The 11093-nt window shown below is 43.2% G+C and overlaps 1 protein-coding gene across 1 annotated transcript; it reads right to left on the reverse strand.

Annotated features, from left to right (window-relative positions):
- Positions 1-1140: 1140 nt before the first annotated feature.
- Positions 1141-6798, reverse strand: mycn (MYCN proto-oncogene, bHLH transcription factor). The gene is made up of 3 exons (XM_063037325.1): positions 6619-6798; positions 4977-5888; positions 1141-2454 (listed from the first exon to the last, which is right to left on the reverse strand). The coding sequence occupies exons 2-3, from the start codon at positions 5869-5871 to the stop codon at positions 1823-1825; spliced, it is 1527 nt and encodes a 508-aa protein (XP_062893395.1). The 5' UTR covers positions 5872-5888; positions 6619-6798; the 3' UTR covers positions 1141-1822.
- Between the last annotated feature and the right edge of the window lie 4295 nt (positions 6799-11093).

The raw sequence follows: 11093 nt of genomic DNA on the forward strand, positions 1-11093 counted from the left end.
TTAAAGAGCAGTCATTTGGAATTCTACCCACAATCTAACCATGCAAATATATTAAAATAACAGCTATCACCTACTGTAGTACAGATCTGAGATCAATCCAAAAGGTTACCTAACCAGAATGACAATGTGCTGTTTTAATAAACTTCAGCACAATTACCTCTTTGAGCACAAGATGTTGCAAGTCTTTACAGCCAACTCCCTGCAAATGAGGCAATTATAGCCTCATTCTGAGCCTTTGTAATTATGTGCATTAGGAGAATCATTCCGTATCTTACATGAGCAAACCTGACACTTTCCTCAATGAAAAAACTCCATTATTAAACATTTTGACATTCTTCCTGACAAACTGATAGTCCACAAAGCAAGTACTATCTTGAACAAGTGTATTATTCTTAAGTTATGTACAGGTTCCCACATCTCAACTGCAGTCACCTGTTCAAGAGTGGATGGATGTCTGTATGTCAATGTTATTGTTACACACAACTGACACCCATATAAAATGTTCCACTCATGAATCACCAATGTTATTGTAAGATACTATATATATAGCAAGTGCCCAAGACTTGTGCACAGTACTGCAGTAATTTGATGTATTGCACTCTCCAGCTGTTGCAAAAAAAAAACAAATTGCAATGCATATGTGAATAATGATTCTGATTTATGACTATTGTGAACTGAGTGAAGGAGCCAGGGAGAGGGGAATCACGGTTGGGAAAAGGGGGAGATGGGAGACAGCATAAAGCAGAGGCATTCTGTAATGGCCAATAAGCAAATTGTAATCAAATGAACTAGTCTCAGGGCTAGTTGCCTTCATGCACAGCACCTGTGGCGCTCTATCCTTACCATTTCCAACATCGTCTCCCAGATTTACAAACTCGCTCCCTGCTCCATGTTGACAAATACAGTCCTAGCTCAGAAAGTCCACTCTGCAATAATTCACTATTTACTTCTGCCAGTGAAACTCCTGAAACAACTTCTGTGCTTTGTTCAAACTAAAACTTATTTTAGACAGTTTTGGACGATGAACCTGCTTGCCAAAATCAGTAAATGTATTTCGGAGACTTCATTTCCTTGCAATACCTTCAGCCATCCTTGATTAGTCCCAAGACAAGAGGTATAACAAAGAGGCAGTTAGTTTCATAGGATTTATTTTCATAAACTTGAGGTATTTCAAAAGTGCTATAAGTTGCAGCACTATATGTACATAATGAAAAAACACATAACTCAGCCAATTACCCAGTTCTAGGAACCCAACAGCAACACAAACAGAGAGGCTAGGTAAGAGGCATATATAGTAATTTCTGTACAAAAGAAATTTTAGTCAAAAGTGATAAAGTAATATCTACTCAAACCTTTCACAACTCATTTTCATACGAAAATATAGGTATCAAATGTAGTCATGTATCAGCATCACACTAAGGATACAGGCAGTGTAAGAATTAGTACAGTACATAACAAGGATTAACAAGAAGTCTTTATAGGAAAAATTCATGCTCCTCAAACGTTGAGGTATTATTCTGTATAAAATTCCAGTCCAAAAAAACGGCAGCATAGGCTGTGGCTAGTTTTTCTCTTAACCCAGACCATCACATGAAAAAGGCGATTGTTAAACTAGTATTTACATAGGTTTTGAAATAGGCTACCAGTGTGCCCTCTGAAATGTGATCTCCATTCACACATACATGTACCTCTAAGGCTTTAGAAGTATTTTGTCCATGTTTAAATGCAGCTGGATTGAAAACCCAGAAAAAGAACTTCTGAAACATTCTTGACGTCTAAATTGTGCAAAAATGGCATTCAACCAGTTAGGGCAGCCTTTAACCTAGCGAGTCCTTATTTCTTCCAGTCTTTTTACCAGCACTTGCTGCTTGGCTTTCAGTTTCTCTTTTTCCGACAACAGTTTCTGCTCTTCTGACTGGAGAGCCCGCACGTAATCTGTGGCCTTTTTCAGAATGATGACTTTTGCTGCTTTATCGTTTTTCACCAGCTCAGGTATTTGGTCCCGTAAAGTGAGGAAGCTGGAGCGCAGGTCATTCCGTCGCTGGCGTTCCAAGATGTTGTGAGTGCGCCGCCGCTCGTTGTCTTCGGAGTCGGATCCGCGGGGGCTCACGCTCTTGGATCTGGTGGAGGCCACCTGCTTGGTAAGGCGCAGGGTCTCGCCTTTCAACTTCTTCAGAGGCGGCATCTCATCGAACTCTGCGTAGGGGGAAGGTGCGGCATAGTTGTGCTGCTGATGTATTGGGGCACACCTTTTGAGCAGGGAGGCACTGTGGCTTTTCGGTGACCCACAGCCAGAGTTGTGGGAACGTACAGTCACAGTAAGGGTGGTCACGTGCTTGCTAGAGGATGACCGACGCTTTTCAACAGTCACCACATCAATTTCTTCCTCTTCCTCCTCCTCTTCTTCCTCTTCCTCATCTTCTTCCTCCTCCTCCTCATCATCTTCTTCCTCCTCTGTAAATGTTTGAAAGTACAAGAAGTAAAAAAAAATGCACCCAAACAGGTAATACAAGGTGTAACAAAGCTCCCAACACTCAGCTGGAAGAAACAAAACACTAAAAATTAAGTCTCCCTTAATCAAGAAGGCACAGTATGCCCATGTAATTAGGACAAAACCATCAACTGTTGGCAGATTCCAAACGCTACAAGCTTTTTCTTGTAAATGTGGTGTTGGTGGTTAAGAATGTTTTTATTTCTCTGTCCAGCTGATGAGTTAGGCAGTGTGGATTCTATCCACACAGCAAGTGTTTCTTTACAGGCAGTTCCACATGGAAAAATGAGCATAATCACACCCACACCTAAAAATATGGAACACTTAATCATAAAGGATTTTTTCCAAAGATAAAGATGTAAACATTAAGCTGGAGCAGAAGAAAATATGACATTTATTAATAAAACCACTGTGCCTCCACCATCATCCCAAATAATGCCACCACCTTTAGAAGCAATTCATATCATTTTAAAAAAACTTGAGGTTCAAAAAAAACTCAACTGGATCTAAGATAAAGTGATTCAGTTAACCATTTCTTTGATTGTTTAAACCATGGACCGAATTATGTGGTGGAACAAAACATAGACATGGGTTCAATAAAAATCATACCCATAATATTAACAGCTTAATCATTATCGACTTGTATTCCATTCTCATCCTTCAAAGAGATGTGCCTCGTGAAGGAGAGGCTACCTTGTAGAGCTGCTTTATCAACTGTGAAACCCAATTATTTGGCAAATAGCTGTTGGGAAGGAGTTTACAAACCAGTTTACACAAAGTTAGCAGATGTGGTTACTGTACTGCTCACTGTCATCATAGCAGACTGCTTGTTTTAAAATATACATTACAATTAGATCATAAATTTCAGTCTAAAGTAAAGCAGATCCACTGATTTCTTTCATTTGTAGTGTGAACCAACTACGTCAACTAGGAAAACTATTAAAATAAATCAAAATGACCAGAGCCTGAAATCATTCCTAACATTCAATATATTAAAGGTTACCTGAATAAATAATTAATTATCCAAACAGACCACATGCAGTCTCCCTGAGTCATGGCCATCTGGCTTTGAAGCTCAAAGCAATCCAACTCATTTTCTGGTTACACTACCCACTTGCTGGTTTACCTTAATTGAATTAGGTGGACCTTTGGGTTTGGAAAATGCTATTCTGGTTATTTTTTTTCTGGTTGAACCCTGAATCAGAAATATATGCCAGTTAACAGAAACACACCCTCAGCATCACTCTCCTTCCTTCAGTCTCCCTACTCAAACCACAGCTTTGCCAATGTAGAATGTAAATTAATGACTGGAAGGGAGAAAAGAAAATAACTAAGCATATTCTTGCAAAAGTACAGCACTGGTGGGCAAGCTACTGGATGTGTTATCTTCCCCCTTCCTTCACTTCTTTGAAATGCTAAATCCTGGGATTCAGTAAAGCTCTGAAGGGTTAAATTTGCTAATTGCATGTTTATAGAATTTCAGGATTTCAAAGCTCTGCTGTGGAATCCCAAGAACTCCATTCCCCATGGTCTTCTGAGATTACACTTGATTAATGGGGCTGTTTCATTACAAAGGTACTGCAACTATCACCATCTAGGTTTCTTGCACATTTCGCGTTCATAGTCTCTAGGACAAGAACACAAACGTGGTGTTCCCCCCCTCCAAAAAAAATCGGAACGAAATATCTGAGACAAATCGCTGCATTTTCAACAACAGTAAACATTTTTTTCTGGATCTAAGGGATAACTGAAGAATGCTGCCGCCTACTGGAGCACTCGTGTCAATTGTAGACAGCAATTATAGACCTTAATTTGTCCGGTAATTCAAAACTGTTTCAAGTGTTGGCTCTGCAGTACTTTTGAGGAAAACCGCCATTCAGGGAGGCTGATGAAATTAACACAAGAAGGTGGCAGCTGAAACCAGCGGCACCACTTACTGCATCCGAACTCATTAGCATTTCTGCTATTTATTTGCGGTGGTGGATTAAAGCCTTTGTCATCTGGTAATGCTACTGGATTCTATGTGGACCAACCCCCCCCCACCCCGCCAAAAGGGAAAGAGTCACCAGCTGACAAAACGAGCCAATAACAGTGTGTGGGGGTTGTAGGAGGTTAATCCCAGGAGGGGGCTGGCACCTTATTTTAAGTGGGAAAGCCTTTTTTTTGTTACAACTACAGGAGAGGTCTGCCAGCACCTGTGTCGACGCAAGGTATTACAGGATCGGGAAAAGATTCCAAATGGGAGTTTTAACACTTGCACCTAGGGTAGGTTCATAATCTTTCTGCAAACTGGGCGCTTGATGGCTGTCAATAAAGACCGTTCAGAATGATTTCCGTCAGTGCGCCAACAAGCTTTCCAGCCCCCCTTTGGCACAACCAAAGTTGAACATACAAAAACATGGAGAAAATTACTGCAAGATAGAACAAGAAGTCATTTCTCAAGAGCGAGTTTGCATTTCTCCACCCTCCCGGTTTGAGCACTCACCGGAATCGCTGGGGGTCTCGTTCCCGGAACTGGCGAGCGAATTAGAAGCGGGGTTAATCACCGCTCCGCCCCGGGACGCCTCGCCTCGGTTTAGCGGGAAGGGGAACACCACAGCTGGGTCTACGCACTGCGAGGCGGGGTGCTGGAGCTCGCCGATGCTGGAGTGCCTACCGCCGGAGCCCTGGGCACCCAGGGCGATACATCGGCTGCTGGTGCCGGCTGCGTCCGCGGATGCCCCGCCTGCAGCGACAGCCAGGGTGCCCATTGCACCAGCTCCCGGGCTGGCAGCCTTGCCCTGCTGAGCCGCGGACAGCTTCTCATTGACCACCTTCTCCAGCTTCTCCCTGGCCGAGAAGCCGCTCCACATGCAGTCCTGCAGCACGATGGCGTTCAGGAGGCTCTTGCTGCCGCTGGAGCAGCTTCCCCCTCCGCCGCCGCCGCCTCCTCCTCCTCCCGCTGCAATCCCTCCACCCCTGGCGGCAATCGGGTCGCCGCAGCAGCGGATGCCTCCGGGCTCCGAGGCCAGCTGCCCGTCCTCGCCCTCTCCATCCTCCTGCAGCAACAGCAACTCGGACACCCAGTCTTCGTCGCCGAGAGCCGCTGCCCCGCACCAGCCAGCCCTGCTCGGGGAGAGCGGGGGGGTGGGCAGCAGCTCGAACTTCTTCCAGATGTCCTCGCTGGGCGGATAGAAGTCCGCCTCGGGGCCGTAATCGTCTGGATAGAAGTAAGGCTGGTAGGAGTCATACTCCAGGTCGTAGTTCTTGCAGAAGGCGGAGCGGCTGCAGCAGCAAGCAGAGGACCAGGAAGCCAAGGAGGAGGTGATGGTGGTGGAGGAGGAAGGGGGAGAGCCGGAGGTGGACGACGATGTGCTGCTGGATGACATGATTCCAGGCATCTTTTGTTGCAAACAATCTGGGATAATGAGGGAAGAGGGAGGTAGGTGGGAAGAGAAAATTAAATTTAAAATTTCTGTCAATAACACGCACGCCACAGCAAAATTCAAGTAACACCCGCCCCCCCCAACAGATCCTTCAGAGACACATCTAAGCAGGTTCTCGACGCCAGACAATGTTTCAGAATCGTGGGCTGAGCGATGAGTGGAAGGTGAAGACACTATCGGGGAACCGACCACCATTGAGTCTTAAAAATGTTTCTCAGGTGTCTTAAAAGGAAATACTTTCCTGTGTGTCTCTGGAAAACAAAGGTGTAATTTCACGCGATAAATTGGGCACTCCCGCGATCTGATTAGTGCTCCGAATTCAACCCTTAAGAGTTAATCATTTAACAAAAGGATCTGCCGGTCCTAGTGGGATTGCTGTGCTCCGGAGGTGGGATCCTTGTCTTATCGAGGACGCCGCTAAAACACTTATCTATCGGGAGTATTGGTAAGATTAAATTGTCATCCTTGCGAAAGTTCGACCAATTCCAGGGTTTAAAACCCAAGCTGATTTCAATCAGAAGTCTGCAGATTCCACCAGGGTAAGCATGATAATACTGTATGAAATGTTCTGACCTACATTGTATTACCTAATGAACGTGGAGACCCGCTGCCAGATTCTACTAAAATATACACAGAAAACACACACATACGAGAAAACATAAAGTCTTCTGTATCGCACTTGAGGAAAGAAAGCAGCCTCACCTTTCACTTGCGCTTTTTCTTGCAAAGGACAACACTCCACGATATCTTCAAATGTAGTGTACGTATCTGAACAGATCCAGGAGTCAGAAGCCCCGCATTAGATTCTGATCATTCCCTCGGAGCTGACAGAGAAGTCTGTCAGCGCAACTTCGATGCAGTGCTGGATATTATTATCTGAAAAAAATTGGAAGGACTCGGGGAAAAAATATCCCCGGTGCCAGCCCCTCTCATTTACATAAGGGAGGAGCCACGATTTGGCGCGAAAGTAAGCACCCTTATTATTTCCCAAATGTATTGAGAATACATGCTTAAAGATTGTGTTATCGGCTTCTCTTTATGTCTGCAATATTCATAAATTTGCATTAACGCATTTAATCATCTTGGATCACAGAAAGGGGTATTTTTTCATGAGAAAAGGCCCCTTTGCGAATAGGCGGAATCAGATTGTAGCTCTGCAATATGGGCGGAATCGTGGACTGTGGTTAAGGGGCTGAATGTCAATCACTGATTTACAACAGGAACAGCTTCAAGGGAAAACTACACCGAACTCAAAGGGAAGTTATTAATCATGTAGACAGAAGAAAAACAAGAAACTAATTACAGATGCAAAGTGGACGATTGCAACGTGAATTCGCTGCAAATGTGAAATACGATTAATGAAAGAGTTTAAAATCGAACTGCATAAGGTGCTCGCCCTTTGCAAAGAAAATCAAGTCACACAGACTTGCAGTGGCGCGACATCTAGTGGAAACGTGCACTGGATACATTTAGCATGAAAGAACAGCGTGTTCCATGCACCCGGCGGGCGCTGTTCAATGAGCGGTTCAAAAAAGGCTTGCAGAATGGATACCTTTTAAAATTTCGGCATATTAACCAGTCAAGTACAACACACACACACACACACACTTAAATAATCTGTGCAATTACATTCGGAGCCAGAATCTAAAAAAATATAAAGCTGTCAATGTTTTATTCAGAATATATTTCTGATAGTGTCAAATGCAGTTTGTTACCTCTGTGGGAGGGCAGTAAACTTGAATGACAACTGTTGGGAGAAACGTTTACATTGAAGCTGCCGGTTAGTAAGCAGTATGAGAACTTGTCAATCATTCAGATTCATTTAAATCATTTATTTTTTCAAGGAGGCCAGATGGTCTCTTAAGATAAATGCAGTCACTGTTTAATGCAAGAAACATGACAATCATCTTATGTACAGTAAGTTCACAGGATGTTCTGACAATCAAAAATTAACTGCAGATTCTAGAAATCTGCAATAAAAGCAAAAATCATTGGAAACATGTAGCAGGTCAGAGAGCATCTGTGGAGAAAGTGAAACACTTAAAAGTTGTTATGAAAGTGCTTTGGGCCAGAAGCATTAACCGTTTCCACAGTTGTTGCCTGAGTGTTTTAAGCGTTTTTGTTTTATTGTACTAGGATATATTTATTTGTTTTCTCTGTAACTTACAAAAATAAACATTGGAATTTCTAAATGAATTCTAAATATCACTTCATTTTGTAAATAGTTACTAAACATGTCAAATAGTCTTACCTTACTGCAGTTTTGTCGTGATATTACTTTAGCAGATTCTTAAAAAAGTGAACTATAGTTTGTGAATTAGAATCAGAATCATAGAGAAGAAGAAGCAGCATGGAATTAGGTTGTATTTCCTATCTGGTCCATGCCCACCACATCATGCACCCTGCTAGTCACAGTTGCCAGTATTCTTCCAAGCCCCTCTCCTCATCTAGGTATCCAAGTGCTTCGTAAAGTCACAGAGTGGTAGAGCATTACAACACAGAAACACGACCTTCAGCCCATCTAGTCCATGCCAAAGTAGTCTTCTACCTAGTCCCAGCTACCTGCCCTCCATACCCCCTTCATCCATGTATGTATCCAAATTCCTCTTAAGTGTTACAATTGAGCCAGCATCTCCTATTATGCTTTGTAACGCCAAACACGGTATCTGGGGATACTCGTGCCCTTCTCTTTAGTTTTCCTTTAGTGAGGCGCTCACATACGCTGTGATGGTGTAATGACGTACCCTGTTCACATGCTTCTCACATAAGGAACTATGTGAACAAAGAATGCTCAATCCAACAAAATATTTACCACATTACTCCAATATTAAATAAACTACACTCTTCCCTCCATAGCTATGAACTTCAACTCAATACAGAATGCATCTCAAGTCAGATATGTAATATATTTCTCTCTAGTCATAAGACTATAGGATATAGGAGGAGAATTAGGCCATTTGGCCCATTGAGTCTGCTCCCCCATTCAATCATAGCTGATCCATTATTCCTCTCAGCCCCTGTCTCCTGTATCCTTTCAAGCCCTGACATATATATATATATACACACACACATATATATACACACACACACACACAGTAAATTATATACTTACTTTATAGATATTCACAGCATAGTAAAGTTGTCCCATTCAGGCCTAAAGGTTTAGTCACTGTGAAGGATTTCTTACTCTTGTAATAGCATTTTTCCGAATGGGTGGGGGGTGCGGGTGGAGTTGGTCAGTCTGCTTGGCAGGTGAGACTTGTGGCTGTCAAGCAATCTCAGACATCCCACCCTGCAAAAACTCATTTCAGGGAGGTAGCACCATCAATTTGCGGGAGACTTCCGGGAGAGGTGGGATGTCTGCAATAGAGTAGCTCCTTAGCAGCTGGCCAGCTAGTTTAAATAGCGTTAGCTATGCTAATGAATGAATGACACCTGTTAAACTCACCTCAACATGTCTTTTACAGTCTTAACCCACCATGGGCAATAGAAAAGTCACTGTTGCAAACAGTGCAGCGAGCAACACTGTCATTATTTTGACCCCTATTAGGCAGGGGTACACTTTAGTGTAGTCTGGGGTGACGTACGTTTTATTTTTTTTTGGAACACTCTGCAATTTCCCCCGAGATCAATAAAGTATGACTATGACTAATGGCGCGCTCTCGCTCGCTCTCAAAAAAATCGATTTCTGTGATGTTGTATATAATTTGCTGGCATCAGGGAGCCACTATTAATATGCGGGAGACTCCCGGAGGTTCCGGGAGAGGTGGGATGTCTGCAATCTCAGGTTCTGGGGCCTCCTGGGTGGAGGTTGTAGGGTTGACTCTGCGACTGCAGGAAGTGATTCCGACAGCTCTGGACACCTTTCTTCTGGCATTGTTGGCATCCCGAACAGCGGCAAGTCAAGCCGCTCGATCTGTTGATCTACCCCAGGCCACCAGATAAAGCTTCAAGCCAACGCTGTCATTTTAACCAAGCCTAGATGACCAGCATGTAACCCCTCCAACACTTTAGCTCTCAGTTTGGATGGTACAACCACTGTCAATCCCCATATAAGGCAATTCCTGTTAAGGACAAGTTCATCGCAGCACTGGTATAAATGGGGGAACTGGAATTTCTGCTGCACATTCTAGTCATTTAGGGCAGCCATGTAGACCTGAGACAGTGTGGCATCTTTTCTGGTTTCCCTTTGGATCATCTCTGCCATAATAGGGAGACTTTCAATTTGCATTATGGAAAATACATCAAGAGGAGTATTCTCTTCTGTAACTTTTTTCAGGTATTTCCTTTTTCAAGGTAAAATGGGACAATCCATCAGCATTTTCATAATTAGTTGTAATCTTGAATTCAATCTTTTTATCACGTCCTCACAAATACAGAGCCCTTCTCTGCATTCATGCTGCTGCTAGTAGCGGAACGCCCTTTTGAGATTTGAAAATGTACACTAGAGGTTGGTGAGGTGATCAGTAATGAGGATAAACTGTCTCTCATACAAGTATTGGTTGAAACATTTCACATCCCAACCCAAACCAGACTCAAGGCCTCTCTGTCAAACCACATGATTTTTCTCAGTGGTGGTAAGAGAAAGTGATGCAAAGGCTATGCGGCGCTCACTTCGATTACTCATAACATGACATGACTGCATCTATACCATTAGACGAGGCGTAACAGGCAAGCTCCACTGGACAATGTGAGTCATAATGTATGAACACAGTATCTGACGTCACCATTTCCTTTGCCTTTCAGAAAGCCACCCCACACTGCTTTGTCCATTGCCACTTCTTCTTGATCTGTAGTTACGAGTTCAAGGATGGAGCACAAAAACTAATATTGGCAGGAGCCTGTTATAAATCGTAAAAAGGACTGTAACTGTGACATGGTCTTTGGCCTTGGGGCATCTGCCACTGTTTGAATTTTCTCAGCACACTTGTGTCAATGGTGTGACCACAGTAAGTGATGCTTAGTTTAAAGAATCACACTTGTTCTGTCATTGTCCGAGTCCATAACCTGGTAATCTTTTTAGCACTGTCTTGAGGTTTTGGATATGTTCCTTGTCACTCTAACCGATAACAATGATGTCATTGAGGTAACATTGAGTGCTTGGGTACCTGGTCCATAGCTTCCTGCCAGAGTGCAAGTACAGATGTTACTCCAAAAATAAGCCTATTTACAGTGAT

Source organism: Mobula hypostoma, chromosome 2 (assembly GCF_963921235.1).
Source record: "Mobula hypostoma chromosome 2, sMobHyp1.1, whole genome shotgun sequence".
NCBI classification, from domain to species: Eukaryota; Metazoa; Chordata; class Chondrichthyes; order Myliobatiformes; family Myliobatidae; genus Mobula; species Mobula hypostoma.

Coding starts and splice junctions, on each gene's coding strand:
- mycn (XM_063037325.1), bottom strand. CDS start 5,871: ATGCCTGGAATCATGTCATCCAGCAGCACATCGTCGTCCACCTCCGGC. Junction 2,455..4,976: donor CGAGACCCCCAGCGATTCCG/GTGAGTGCTCAA, acceptor AAACATTTACAG/AGGAGGAAGAAGATGATGAG.